The sequence below is a fragment of the Cyprinodon tularosa genome, unplaced genomic scaffold, assembly GCF_016077235.1.
Source record: "Cyprinodon tularosa strain WSP-4 unplaced genomic scaffold, ASM1607723v1 ctg57, whole genome shotgun sequence".
Taxonomy (NCBI): Eukaryota; Metazoa; Chordata; class Actinopteri; order Cyprinodontiformes; family Cyprinodontidae; genus Cyprinodon; species Cyprinodon tularosa.
The window spans coordinates 2023694-2039659 of record NW_024039307.1 but is presented as its reverse complement, the minus strand read 5'-3'; the positions used below and the strand labels follow the sequence as shown (position 1 = coordinate 2039659).

General features: G+C 36.0%; 1 protein-coding gene across 9 annotated transcripts in view; it reads right to left on the bottom strand.

Moving 5' to 3' along the window:
- Positions 1–15966, bottom strand: part of kazna (kazrin, periplakin interacting protein a) — a 267686-nt gene that overhangs the window by 13873 nt on the left and 237847 nt on the right. For 5 of the 9 annotated variants that reach the window (XM_038305914.1, XM_038305919.1, XM_038305918.1 and 2 more), the window contains 6 exons: positions 12502–12638; positions 10175–10345; positions 8313–8423; positions 7135–7324; positions 4995–5131; positions 4520–4643 (listed from right to left, as the gene is read on the bottom strand). In XM_038305914.1, coding sequence (XP_038161842.1) covers positions 4520–4643; positions 4995–5131; positions 7135–7324; positions 8313–8423; positions 10175–10345; positions 12502–12638 — 870 coding nt within the window. Of the gene's footprint in view, positions 1–4154; positions 4644–4994; positions 5132–7134; positions 7325–8312; positions 8424–10174; positions 10346–12501; positions 12639–15966 lie in introns of those variants that run through there. The other 4 variants (XM_038305916.1, XM_038305915.1, XM_038305917.1 and 1 more) reach the window with 4 other exon arrangements.

The window sequence follows — 15966 nt, the reverse complement described above, 5'->3', positions numbered from 1 at the left end:
AGAGAAAAGAAGGCCATTTGAAGGCTGCTCGTTGCAGCTCCTCCAGTGATAAAAAGGGACAAATCAGAAAATACCATCACAAAAATCCATAGACATCAAAATACAGGAAAAAAGAGGACAGCCACGTGGAAATAATTATCATTTATTTCATTTTAAAATAATAGTATTTTTCTTCCTTGGTTCTTTTGAGCGTAACGTTGTTGCCATGCCTTTAAAAGTTGCTACAGTCCACTTCTAAATATCTCAGTTCCACACTGAGGCCTACATCTCTGACCTTAAATAAACTTTTCAATAATAATAATAATAATAATAATATATAATAATAACAATAATATTTCTGTAATGCTAATTTACAAAAAAGTTAAATTCTTTGTGGAAAAATAAAAACATACCGTGGCTCAGAATATGAAATTTTACAGTGCTGCATTTGATATGTTTTCCCCCCATCAGCAGTTATAAGTTGGTTAAATGAAAACATAGGAATGTCTGTATTTTCCTATACACTATTTAATAATGAATACATTGATTGGCTGAGTGTTTTCAATGAATACAGCTGAATATGTGATCATTATCTGCTTTTTTTGTTGTTTTTATAACCCTTAAATGTTACAGATTGTCAAACAAATTTCAATATCAGATCTGAGTACTTATAAAACGGCATTTTCACTTAGCCTTTTATTAAGGTAAAAAAAAAGCAACATCCAAATCAGACTGACGTTTTTCTAAATAGAATAGATTAACCTAATTCTTTTACTACTGACACCTTTAAGTCCAGCAAATGTTAAAAAAAAAAAAAAACGGCAGACAACAAGAAATTATCTAAAAAATTATAAAACACCAACAGTTGTTCCAATTTCAAGAGATTTAATTGATATCTATCAATCTAATAGGATAAAAAAAACTTTTTTGAAGCGTTGGGATTCCACCAATCACTGAGAGGTGAGCCAGACATATTTATTCCGATAACACCTTAATGACCCTTTGAATTACCTCATCTAATGCAATGCAGATATTGAGGGAAAAAAAATATTTAGACTGTTTAGATAAAAGTGGAAGGTACTGTATGCTTTTGATAGGTGTTTGCAATCTCAAATTAGTTGCTATTTCATGCATCCTACCATCATAACTTTTACAGTCAAACATGGTGGCAGTCCAACAATCTACTGATTTAATCTTAGGCCTTTTTTCTGTGTTAGGATATACACTAATTGCCTTTATTGATTTAACTAAAATATTGCTTTCTACCGGAAATTTGGAAGAAGAATGCCTGCTTATCAGGTTTTGACTTTAAAATTAAGAATCCTTATAAAGATCTGAAACAGACCAGCAAATCCACCTCTGAATGGCTAAAAATATTACAATTTTAGAGAGGAATGGTCAAGGTTAGAAATTAAATCAATTTGAAAGACTTTGAAAGCCTAAAAAGGCTACTTTATGCTAAAATGGAAGAAAAAAAAAACTATCCCATTTGACTGATTTACAACAATTTCACAGAAATTAGTTGTCCAAATTCTTTAGTGAAGTAAAAAAGAAATGTCAATTATCCGAATGTTTTGCCGTTCTTGTTGTTGCCAAGGGTAACGCAACTTGTAATTAGGTTTAATGGGCAATTTATTCCACACACAGGTTGTTTTAGCTACTTAATACATCTTAAAAATCTAAATCATGATTTCTATTATATTTAAAACCAATTTTTGTGTTCACCCGTTTTTCCTTTATCTGTCATTGAAATTTGTTTGATGACCTAAAACATTTAATTGTGACAAAAGAAGAAAAAAATAAAAAGAAAAACAAATAAAATAATCTGTAAGGCAGCACATACTTTTTCATAGCCCTAAGGGGGATAGTTAAAATATCAACTATGCCTGCAAAGTCTGGTAAAAACAGTTCCAATGCTGTCTCACACTCCTTTTAGTTGTTGGTGAAGAAAATTAATACCCAGTGATAGTTTAATGTCAGGGAGAGAAGAGATTTCCAGTGGGGGCAGTGCAGACTCCAATTTGATCCAGGATGAAAAGAATCCTGTGTCTCTGGACATTCTTTTGCTTGCAGAAAAGTAATTAACCTTTATCACACAGTTAATTGCTTTCCTCAGTTGTAGCTTAAACTCCAGAATTTTAAATGAACTCAGAGGATCACCTGGAAATCAATGCTTTTACTTTATTAGTATGCCTGAAACCTAAAATACAAACCTTCGGAGGTGAAACTCATCAATGGTAAAGCACCCTGTTTAATGTTTTTATCTACAGCTACTAATTTCAGATGAGCCCCTTTGCTATAATCCTCCCAGGGAAGCTTTTTGGAGTATTATGGCAATGATAGCTGTGAGCAACTACAGGATTGCACAGAAAGAAAATGTGAGAAAAAATATATGAAAAACTAAAACAGAGCTGTCTTTTTTTTCTAAATTAAATTTCACATGGCAACGTTGCTTGGGAATTGTTAAATAGGGTTCAATTTCATTTGGGGTGGATTTGTAAACTCTTACAAATAATAAAATCAACGAATTAAGAAGGTCGATGTTAAAATCAAAATTTTTATATCTATATTTGAAATCAGAGAAAACCATGATTACATATTATGAAATCAGTAACTGACCTCTCTTTTTAAAGCACCCTCTTCACAACATATGCAGGGAAAGAGTTTTTTTTTTTTTTATGAGGACTCAACATGCTTTGGGGGTCTGAGACCATTTGCATGCATGTCACACGTTAAGGTGTGTGCAGTGCCTTGCAAAGGGTTAAAGTGACATCACACTGGAAGCATACATGGTTTAATACTTTAATAAATAAAAAAATTGAAACTATGTAGCATGCAATGGCATTCATCGCACCCTAATCTATTACCCCCGAATAAAATTCATTGCAAATGAATGCCTGATGAAGTTCCCTCCGACATACAAAAAGTTTTGAATAAATCCAGCTATTCAGTCAAGACAGTAGAGGATAAATTGGGGACGTTAAGGATGAAGGACCATCAACATGGACACTATTAGGCACATGAAGTATAAAGTTGTGCAGAAGTTAGGCCATAAAATAATCATGAGATTTTAAGATGTCACAGAGCAATGCTGCGTCTGTAATCCACAAAATTAATATTGCACAACTGGATAGCAAAGGAGTTATTGAGAGAACCTGCAGAAATGCCTAGGGTAACTTTGGACGAGCACCAGAGATCTACATCCCAGACGGAACCCTGATGACAAGAAGCTCTGTTCCCTCATCTAATCTGACCTTAAGGGAACAGTGGCAAGATGAAAGACATTGTGAAAAGACAGGAAGAAGCCCATTTCCAATCAAATCGATCTGCTTAAATTTAGAGCTGTGTTGGCCTTTACATCAAATAGGCCAGGTTACAGAACCAATTTCATTCCAGAGAAAACTCTGGCTGAATCGTATCTGGCATTTTAAATCAGGGACATTGTTTAGGCACATCCAGTGCTTTAAATATAACCAGAACCATGAAGTGTTGAACCTGATAAATGTTCTATATCATGCTTTAATTTACTTTTAGTAAGATATATAATGAAATAATGCATTTAAAACTATGTGGGCATTACTATGACATGACGAAAATCACTTGCCTTCAAAGAGGAGTCACCCCTTTTTTTAACTCAACTATTAAAAAACATTATTTCATTAATTTATAAATTTACAAAATGAGGAAGATAAATCAAAGATGACATGAACACTTTGGCAAGGCACTGCACCTTCTATCTATGCAGATAGAAGTTTTCAGTTTGAAATCATCATGTTGTTGAGCATACAAAGTAAAATATATACTAAACAGCTTCTTTGCAATTAAAAAGTTTAAATCAGTGAGAATCCCTGAACAGTTTTCATTTTTTGGAGGAATAGGATAACTGACAGCCAAATTACTGTTTAAACTGAGGAGTCTGCATACGCCTACAGGAAACTGTTCTCATCATTGCTGTGTGAAGGAGGAGGGTTGGACCAAGCAGGACAAGAAACACATAAAAACAAGGGGAGCTTTGAGTTGTGAGGGGAGGGGATTACATGTCAAAATTAACAACAGGCAATTGGAACATGAAGACATTTACAAGCACAAAATGCACAACAACTGTTGTTATTTACAGATTGAAGCAGTCCTTCAAGTTTCCAGTTATTTGAAAACAAAAAAAGTCCAGAAGAAGATCAAATATAATAGCTTTAACAAAGCATGTCCACATTGTTGCTGTTTCTATTTACAGAACTGTACATACATACAGGTTCTATTTGATCAATAAGGGTTACACTTCACCGAAGCAAGACACATTTCCAGCTTCTGACATGGCTTCTGACCATAAATGGCACACCAATGCGCATGCCGACGCTCACACACACATGAACAGCACCCCTTCTGGTAAGACTGAACAGGCCCACATATATATTATATCTATATACTCCAACATCCATCCTTTCACACATTAAACACAAAGTGGTCCACAGGTGGTTCACTCAGAGAGCTGTGCTTTACCAGTCTGCATCCTCTTCTATGTAATAATCAGGTGTGGAAGTACCATCAAACAAACCAGGGTCCAGAGACTTGCGTTGCTTTCCCCGGGCAAAGACACGCGACAGCGAGCCCAACCCCATCTTTTCTTTCTTCTTCTTACGCTTCGCCTCCTCCAGATCTTCTAGGGACTGCAGGAGGAAAAAGAAAGAAGGAAGATGAATTGACAACCACAGACGGGGGATGTTCTAAGAGCTGAAGAGGTGCAAAAAGGGCAATACAGATCAGGGAGGAGATCAACGAGAGATGAACCCTTTCGTGCTGCTAGATATGCATCAATTTAACATCCAACTTTTTTTTTTCCCCCATAAAGATTCATGTCACGTCACTAAAGTAAGTTCACAACAGACTGCATGGGGCAAATTTGAACTCAGCCAAAAGGATGGTGAGGGAAAACAGCAGCAGCCATGCAATATAACAGTCAGCAGTTGCAACAATAGGAGGTGATTACTTGAGTGGGTGCAGTGGTGGGCAGCTCTTACATTGCAGAGGGAGTGAGTCCGGTGACGTGGCGAGTTTATGTCACTGGGTGTAGATGACCGATCTCCCTCCACTGCAGAAGCATCAGAGATGATGGAGGGCTGACGCGAGTGGATTGGGCTCACCCGCACAGCAGCCACTAAACAGGACAAGAGGGTAGAGAGGACAGGCTGGATTTGTCTCAGCTGTTGGGGGCCCCAGAGTTAGCAAATGAAAAAACTATAAATATGGTGGACCCTCAGTACTTAGAACAGCTCCATTAAATAAAAATGTGTTTAAAAATAAATACAGGACAAAAAAAGATATAGTTTTGCAAGCAGCTGCAGTTGCTTAGCAACAGAGAAAACAGCTTCACAGAGGTTTAGAGTGTGTGCCCAAACCAATGAGACTGATATATAAAGTACAGGCAATTGCAATGCAATTTAGAGTTCGTGACTGTTTCCACATCCTCCCTGTCTTTTACTGTTTGTCTGCGGCTTCTTTCAGATGTCCCCAATTAGTTAGCAACTAATATGTGGACCTATAGCTGCTGAACGGATTTCTGCGATGGAGGCTGCAGGGATAATTTATGAAGAGCTTTCCCTCTGAGGGTAGCAGAGAGCATTAGTTCACAGCAAAAAAGTAAATTCCTCTCTTTCTTGAACTGAGCAGGTAAATGCCACACTTTACCAATGAAATAAAGTAATAAAACACTTTATATATCGATTAAGAAAAAAAAACACTGTATTGTTTTATTTGAAATGCATTAAATCAAATGATCTTATTTTAAGGGCAAAAATACTAAATTTAATGGCAAATCATCTGGATTATGTGCTCAGATTAGGGGCAACACTGTGACTTTAAGAACAATTTAAGACAATTTCTGTTTTTGGTTTAATTGTTTTTTCTTCTTTGGTGTATTTTTAATGTCAAAAACTGTTGTTTAAAAGAACCCAACCTAAAACTTTTCTGAAAACTTCTGAATATGTTTGTGGCAATCCAACTACTGCTTTGTGACCTGGAGGGGCTGCTCAAGCTACATACAACACCCCCACGGTTGATGCTGCCCAACTTACATTAGGTATTAAGGAGAAGCTTCACTCAACCAGCAATATAGACTCTTATCTCTGTTTATAAGTTTGATATTGAAAATATTATAAACAATATGATTTTTATATAAAAACATATTATATAAATTATGATTTAAAACAAACAAAAAATCTCAGGTAAGAATGGAATCACTAGTAGTGTTTTTTTTTTGTTTTTTTTTTGTTTTTTTTACATACAAGTCAATGTTTGGAGTAAGAAAATGAATATAAGGTAGACAAGCACAGGATATGAATGACTCAAGGGACTGATTATGATCTATTTATAGATGTGTTCCTATAATCATGTAGAAAGACAATTTTAGTACATTGCTAATAATAGCATTTCTTTTTGTTGTTCTTCATAAAAAAATGATACTTCTTTAAAAAAAAAAAAAACACTAATATACTTTCAGTATGTTACCCTTGCCACAACTTCAAAAAGATAGGTGATATAGCCCTATATGATATGGAGTTATGCTTGGTTGCTTCCTTCAAGAAAATACCCAGATGGCCTTAAATCAGCATGGCAAACTGATTATAAATTTCTAATGTGGTTCTGCAACTTTTCAGCTCAGACAATATATTTACTGCTACCTTACCTTAGCTCCCTTTTTGTCATTATGTTGCTAACACTTCTACTGCAGAATAGCTATTTGCTACTGTTATTTAGAAAAATGTTTTCCCCCCTGACTGTTGCAGTGTATGCCAGTCAAATGCACAATTCTACACCACTGAGATGAATACTGAGCTGGAAATACTTAGTAACAAGTTCAAACCTAAAGCTATTTGCAGAAAATGTAATCAATAAATAAGAGAAATTATAAGAATTTGAAGTATTCCACTTTGGTATAACAACATATTGTACAGTAGATTTAACACGCAACTCATGTTTAGCTGCCACTTCAGAGGAAATAAAGTGCATGATTTAACACAGCTGGAACATAATCATACTAAGCAGATGGTAAGATTGAATGCTTAGAAACCAACTTCACATAAACATGCAGAGTGTAAGCAATGGGATAAGCATCTTGACATGTTCATGGCAAAAGTATAGCTTCCCCTCATGTTAACCCACCTTGTCTGTCAGTAGGATGGCCGGTGTGGACATAGAGGGTCTGCTGACTCTGCCTGATGGCGGCAGTCAGGGGAAGATCTGCCTGCATTACCCACTCCTGGTTGTTGCCGTTGACGACCGCCTCTGTGGGCATGGCCAAAGAGTGACGCTTGGGTACATCCTTTGTCAGGGTGGCAAGCGACTGTTTGGCCTTAAGGAGACACAAATGCACATGTTCATATTTCAAATCTTCATTCCACCACTCTCATTACTGAGCGTGATGGGGCTTCCCTGCCAGTATTATTATTATTATTTCTGTGTATGTTTACTCATGGAAATGTAATGCATCCAAAAAGCTACAGAATGTGTGATGCACATAGATATTTAAGGTTTGCTTCCTGGCTCATCATGAGGATGTTGTATCAAGAATAATCAGTCTGTAATACTTCATTCCCTTTCTTCTGTGAAAAAAAACCTCTCATTATCACTCCTGGGACTGGGACAAAATACAGTAATTCAACAAAAACACAAAGCAAAAGAGGAAAGAAATATTGGAGAGAAGTGTGAGGAATTTGTTGCCAAGAGTTTGAAAGCTGGAGGTTGGTGTTGTACAAAAATACAGAGAAAATTAAAAACAATTAAGCTTTTCTGTTAACTTAAATTAATACATTTGCTTTGAGGTGCTTTCAGACACAGCAATAAGCTTCTGCAGCCTTAGGAGATTTGTTTTTTTACCCCCCTAAATACATCAATACATTTTTTTCCTCCATCAGACTTTTATTTTGATTAGCTGTGACATGCTGCTGCTTAAAAATTGCTTCAAATAGCGTTATTGTGACAATCTTATTATCATGCGAAGCACTGCAGGCTGCAATTCATCATCACAATCAGCTTCACTGCAATCACGTGTGCTTTACTGGCAGTCAAACAATTATCAGTCGCAGTTTTTTGACATACTGAACAAAATAAAGTCACAAATGGTCAGGGCAATTAATGTATTTTGCACACAGCATTTCTTATGTTAGGATCACCAGGATCAGATACAGTGAGCTGGGGATTACAAAAAAAAACCCAAAAACATACATATGTGAAAAGAGGCTTCCTAGAAAATACAATTAGGTCACAGGTAGGGGAGATTTCCAGGGAGAATTGGGATCAAAAAGGGTGAGATTTATTTTCAAATTGTGGGCCTGTCTTACCGCCATGACCCTAGGAGAGTAGTCCCTGTCCGCAAGCCGCTCAAACACCCGGAACTCCATTCTCTGATTGACACAGTTACTCATCTGGGGGGTTGGAGACATGAGGAATGGCTATATTGCAAATTTAAAACTGTTTTTTTTTTTTCTTTAAAAAATTGTAGCATAAGTAAAACATTGTATGTGACAAAGCATCAATAAATAATTGTCAAACTAGTCTTCATGTACTGCTACTGTTTTTTAAACACTAACAGTTTGAGGAAAAAATAAATAAATGTGGTAGTAAAAACAATTGCATTGTTTAGTTACATTTTCTTAGTAATTGTTTGCCTTGCAGATAATAACATTACCTATTAAATTATATCCCTAGGCATGGACATCTCAAGGATATGGTGAAGAATTATGCAGTTCATTCAGTGGTTTTTATTTATTTACAAAATAAGTTGAACCAAAACTGTACAAGATGACCTTATGAAAATATATCTTAATGTAAGCTTTGTTGTTTTTTCTTAAATATACTGTATAATACTCAAACAAAATAGTAGCAATAAATCTGCTGCTTATATTATGAAACATTTTGTTCAGAGCAGTTATAATACTATCAAGAGAAATGATTTCCTTATAATTTATATTGTAATACACACACCTAAACATAAATAATAAATGAATTATATCTAGTATTTTTATATATTTACTCCCTTGCAGTAACTGTGTACTGAACATAGTACAATTCAAGAACCAGAACCTGGTGTTATTTGGTTAGTTAGACCATATTCTAAACTTTATCTTAAAACCTTTTTATTTATAGGGAGATGAAAGCATTAATTTACGGTTTCAAAAACCTAGTCCTTTAGACAATAACACTGAAAAATAAATCTAACATGATCAGAAATAACATTGCCAGACAACACATAAATTCCCTGATCTAACTGTCCTGCTAATGTGTGAACAACAGCATGATATGAAACCTAAATACAATATTTATTAAGGATCTAATAGAACACATACTGCAAGAACACCTCAAATATTATAAGTGAAAAAAAGACACTTGTCAGTTTTTGAGGTTTGTGATCAGATTCATTGACATAAGAGGTTTTTTATTAGTATAATAGGATGAATGATTGTTACAATGAACCCTCTTGAATAATAATAATAAACAGCTAATATATATGCCTTTAAAAATCCTAATAACTTTAGCTTGAATATAGTATTACTCCAGCAAGAGAGACAGGTGGCATTTTTTAACTTACCCGCCACAATTATTCACTTTGGATTTGGTTTTGTTAAGTAAATAAAAGTGAATTTGCCTTTTTCAAATCAGCTTTCCCACAACACTTAGCAGCAGGTGGGAGAGGGGCAGCAGTTTGTTTTGTCTGCACTGCACTCAGCAACTGAGTATCTCCTCAAACTTTTAACATTTGTACCAAGAAACAGCAGATGCTTAAGAATCTTTTACAATCTAATATAGAGTCCTGGTTCTTTTCTGAACAGAAGGACAAATAACTAAATTGATCACAAAAAAGCTCCACAGTGAAGGATATTTTTCTTTTCACATAACTTTAAGACATTTTTACACTACTTTCAAAGAGTCAATTAGCTACTCTGTGTAATAATCTAGAAAATAAGAATTATAATTTGGCAAAGCTACCACATTAATCTTCCATTTACACTATTTTTATATAAAGGAATCTACTTAAAAAATATTATTTTAAATAATGTAGCAAGAATTACAGATGCTGTCAAGAGAAACCCAAATAAATAAACCTTTTTGTGGTAAATAGTTTGAAACCTGACCACACCTTCAACTTGTTTTGCCTGGAATATTCTTTGAATAACCCCCCCCCCTGTCTGGCCTTCAGTCTCACCATAGCGAGTTCAGCCTCCAGCTCCTTGATGCGGTTCTCCTTGAGGTCAAGCTGAGAGCGTAACATCCCTGTGTGCTCCGTGGCCTCCTTGGTCTGCCGTCTCAGGTCCCACTTCTCTCTCTCCAGGAGGTCTTTCTCCTTGGCCAGAGCCTTTACCGCGTCCTCGCTCTCCTAGCAGACACACAAATCCTGATGGGTTGGATCACATATACGGCCCTAATGCATGTAAAGACTATGGAGTGGAAAATAGCATTTATATTTTCCTTTTATTGGGTCTTCATAACATATTAACTGCATGTTATGTATTGTTTAGCTGCTGGCTCCACACAAAGAATAGTACAATCATTCATATTTACACTCCCACTTCAGGCTCTTTTTAAATATTCCCATCCACATAGTCAGGACTCGCAGGTTTCTTAGTCAGATCATCATCGATGCAAAAGCATTTCGCATTTTTGCCGATTGAATGACAAAAAGCTGCAGCAGCAAAAGCTGAAGGCAAGTTTTTATTTTAAACATTCGATCTTTCAGCTTAAAAACAACCGAAAAATTTGATAAAACAACTTTAATTCAGTGGCACTCAATTTCTTTTTTGTTTGTTTTTAATCACTTTTGAAAGAAGGACCAAATTAGGAACCTTGCTCTAGGCAACATGAGCTAAACAGTAAAAAAATACCCTCCTTTCCAACAAACACATTAGGCAAACATCTCTAGAAAATGGCAGGAATGACAAAGTATTATCATTTTGAAGAAGATATGTAGCTAAACTGGATTCAAAATTCAATCCATTCCAATAGAATTAATTCATTAAGCACATTCAGAAACAAAAAAATTATTGAAACAAAAGAATAAAATACAGTAAAATTAAAAAAGACATTAAAGTCTAATGAAAAAAAAACATACAGAAATTAACAACAAACCAATGCTATGTTTAACGATAAGGAAATAAAAAATATCTTCAGAAAAGGATAAAGAAGAGTGATAAAGCCTGCTTTACACGCACCACCTGAAGCATGATTTTTTTTTCTCACTCTCATAGCTGCAAGAACAAAATTATGTTGTTTATGTCTAGCAGCCGTCTCTTTTGTCAGATGGTTAAAAACAGCAGAACTAAAGTGGAGAGCGTCTATGAAAGAGTCGGAATCCAGTTAACGGAACTTTTTCAACAAAAGAAAAAATAAAAGATTTCAGTTGAAGATTCCAAGCTAACAGACTGTGGCATATTAGGGTGTTTATAGTGTTAAAAGACAATGAGACTAAATTATGAACTCATTCAATTAATGGCATTCATTGAATATGTTAATTTCTTTTATTGAACAGGGAAATTAACGGATCAGATTTGAAGTAATCAACATAAACGAGAGCGACGTTCACTCTCAGAATAATGAGTGACGTCAGGTCTTACGGGACTTAAAACAGCAAAATGCATGACAGACCAGCATGTCTACTACTAGTACTAGTCTGCACCATTCAGACTCATCTAGTGGTATTTCTGATGCCAGTCTTGCAGAGCCCTGGGCAGAGGTTTGTGAACCAACAAAAGAAGACCCGGACAGTAAAAACTCACGTTTTTGAGCAATCTGTGCCCACTGGGACTAAACAAAAAAGTCCATACGTCGGCCATGTCCACTTCAAATTTAAAGCGACACATCCGGTTAAAGAATCCGAGCTGTCTTGGAAAATATCTGCTACTGATTGAGGAATTTAAGAAATCATTTTTATACAGATCTTTTCAGCAGAACCTGAAAGTACCTGTATGTTTCTGAAGTTCTCTGTAACTTAGTATACAGTATATCTTGACGGTATTGAGTATTTTCCATTTCTTTCTATACACATTTAAAGGGTGTAATATAATGTGCTATTCCGTAGGATTGTGGCTTTATTAACCAAATTAACTTGAACTAGTCTATTTTTAGGTTTGTGAACTTAGTTCATTTTTGAAAAAGTGAACTATGAACGTGAGCTAGTTCATTTTCATCTGTGTGAACTGAATGTTGAGCTTGTTCTTTTTAACTATTAACTGGCACAAAGTTCCCTGAGACAAAGTTTCCTTTTCAATTTTAGTTTAATGGACTGGAATCCCCATGATGTAGTGGACCATAACTTCCAAGCTGTGGACTAGGGATTGAATGCTGGTTGTTGGATTGGCATAAAAAAACTTTCTGTCTGACAAGCAAGTCTTTTTTAAATGTGTTCTCTTATTTTTCCAGACTGTAAAACACATTAAATTGTCTTATTTATGACATTTCTTAGACAAAATACCGTTGCTTGTTTTTTCAGGAGAAATGTCAAGCTCAACACACAAGGTTGTTATGAGTATGCCATACTTTTCTGTGCTGCTCATAGTTGCGGATGAAGTCACGGAGCTGCTCCTCCCGGCTCTCCAGTGTGGCATACAGCTGCTGCATCTGGTTCATCAGGTCAGCCTTTTCTGCCTTTAGACGTTTGCGATCTGACTTCATGGCTGCATAAAAAACAGGAGAAAATATGACGTGAACAGAAATGTTGCTACACCAAAAATACTTAAAATTTTTGGAACTTTGTTACCTTTAGACTTTACAGTTCATTAACATTTCATAAAATGATTAATATTTTTCATAACTGTTTTTATTGTGTAAACCATCACAAACCATGAGGTTTTCAAAAAGAAAAAAGCATATGATAAAGTCTAAAATATGACCAAAAGCTATATAAAAGAGATATTATTTTCTTCTTTTTGTCCTCATCTATGGAACAGTCATAGATGTCAAACATATATTTATTTTTACAGTACTGTTTCCATTAAATTCAGCGATTGTAGTACACTCTCCCAATCCTATAATACGTCATATTATACCTCAAAGCAGGCAGGGGGCTGTAACTCCCCATTTGCCATTACTCTCAACTAAGTTTGAACCTTCAGATATTGAGCGTGAGTAAAAACCTGCCATTAGCCCAACATACCGCATGTTGATAAAGAGGTGAACTACGCATGAGTCTCTCTGTCAATCTTTCCCTTCAGCTACTGCCTTTGTAAGAGCCTACAAGCTGAATTCATCTATCTCTGTGCCACACGCAGTCTGTAATCCTTTGGCACCGCACCCACGCATCATCATAAAAAATTACAGTTCACAGTGCTTATTCAGAGAAGCGCTAATTTTCTCAAAGACTACATCTCCTTCTCTCCTCCGCATCGCCCTTCTTTTGTTGCTTTCTCTTCATCTGCCTCCTCTTGCACAGCTGTTTAGCCAGATTGTTAAAACTTATTTCCCTCCCATCCACAATAACCATATTTGGCTGATTTATAGTTTTCATGTAAGATTTATATTTTGTCTTCACTTGCACATCTGGTGTCTCAAAGCAAAACAGGGGGCACTTTTAATTTATAACAGCAGTTTTTTTGCTTTTTTTTCATTTATGCTCATTTTCTCTCTTTCATCATTCTTGCCAAGAGTGTTGTTATGAATCAAACATCAAATCCTGCCAAAAAATGAAATTGTACAAACAAGTTTTGTCTCAGATCCATTATCAGGTAAGTGAAGCAGAAAGCAGGTTTTTTAAGAAGATTATGTTTCCCACAACTCTTTCATATCTCTCACCGACACTCACTCTAAATGGTGGAATCTAGCACCATGAGCAGGGCAGACTATTTGGCAAATGAAGACAAAAACCATCCCTCACTGAAAAACAGGAATCCTCACAGCACCTGCCTTGGGAAATGAAAGCTGTCTTTGGGATGAGCCAAAAACTCTGCCGCTACCGCCTCACATCCTGCACCTGTGACTGCTTGGCAACAACAACGCCCCCTGAGTTCAATGCGAAAAAAGAACACACTGCGACTCTATGAATGGATCCATTCACTGCTGCAAATCAAACAACCATTAGATACCAATTAAATTCTGTCAATAAACACTTATTTTGCTTGACGTTGCTCAGGAGTGGAGTCCTTTATTAAAAGGGTCGAGATGCAGAAGCTTGTTAAACTGTCTTTCATCTGAAAGCTTTAATAACAGCTAGCATGCACTGGAATTTAGTCCCAGTTTTCAGGAAATGCCACCAGAGTAAACTAGCTGGGGACGACGTGCAGCTGAGGCTAATGTGTCTGGACACAGAAGAAGGCTGCAAAGGGAATAAAAAGTAGAAAGCAGAGATTCATGCACCTGCTCTCTATGTTACTGCAAACTCCATTAACCAAGGATACCAACAGTTTGGTAACAAGAGTGGAAAAATGTCTTGAAGTGGTAAAGCAAGGCCACCGCGGCCAGGTAGGAGACATTGAAAGCACAGCATTGGTTAGATTAGATAGACATTGGGTAAATGGTACTTTTGGTTGCCAATAAGCAAAAGACTGTGTGCCTGAAAATGAGTAACCCCTCATCCCCATCGAAGGGATGCTTTTTCTCAGGAAGGACAAGGAAGCTGGTCAGAGATTATGTGGGATGAATGAAGGACATCAAAAGGCTAAATTGGCTAAAAAAATCTCAAATACTGTGGAAAGGTTCACATTTCAGCAAGATCACGTTAACATTCAGAAAAAATCAAATGTAGGCCAAAATTTTTTAGATTTTCATCTTTAAAAAAAAAATTATCATGCTTGTGATCTTTGCTGATCAGGTGCTAAAGTCTAATTCTATCACATGGAATCCTGTACACACCAACCCCTCTTCAGTCTACCTTCTCACTGCTTATCCAGGTCTGTATTTTCATGCAGCTGGTTTCCTGTTTCTTTGGCATATGCAGTGTTCTTTGAGGATATGAGTCTGTTTGTGCACTGGACCACCCTGTAAAAACCATCATTCTAGCTTGATTTCATACCAGATGAAGCATCTTTTTTCTATTTATGACAACTTCATTTCCGCACATTGAGTTTAGGTGTTTCCATGTGTTTCCATGTTTCATATTTCTACAGTTCTGATTCCCATGTATTTCAAGGTGTGCTTGAAACAAACATATTTAAGATAAAACGGACTTAAATGGTTTAAATTAACTGATCAGATTAGATCAATTTACAGCTTAAGACAATCAGATATTTTGTAAAATAAACATAATTTATTACAACAATTTCAAAACAATTACAGGCCCAGTAGAGCAAAATATTCAAGTTTTATTATAAATAGATAAATAAATCATTATCTTCGCCTTTCCTCTGCTTGAGTCCGATAAAAAAAAAGAAGAGAAATGCAGCTTTCTTCAAACCTGAGGCCAAATGCTACTTTCTCCTAAAAATAGTCAAAGTTACAGCCCTTGCAACACAACACTCTCTAAAGTTTACCTGCTCATGTTACTCAATGTTAGCAAATAGACTGTGCTGTATCGTGCTCTCCTGACCTGCTCCCAGAAATCTGCATAAGTGGTTATCAGCTCGCTGCACAAAGGCCCCTCTGCTACCAAATCCAAAGTGCTTTGAAGTATTTTAATGTGAGCCTCCAGTATTCTAGTGCACTAAAAGCTTTTGTCCATGGCACTCCTGCATAAAGCTTTGCTGCTGGAGAACTTAATAAATGAGCCAACTCATTAGTTACTGCAACGATGGCTTGTTCACCACTCTGTCAGTTTTAAAAAGAAGTTTAAGCAGTGGCTTAAATTTTTTTGTAAGAAAACTCAAAAATACAGGCTATTAAAAAACTGTGCAGCAACATGGAACATTATTGGACGTGTTTACAGAGGTTCAGTGTACAAACCCAATTCACAGTTCAATAAACAATTTCTAGGTTTCATAGGCGCTGAAACATTTAAACTATAGAGCTGGGACTTTAACAAATTCATTTATTTATTACAAATGTATTATAAATTTTATTTAATATATTTTCTTA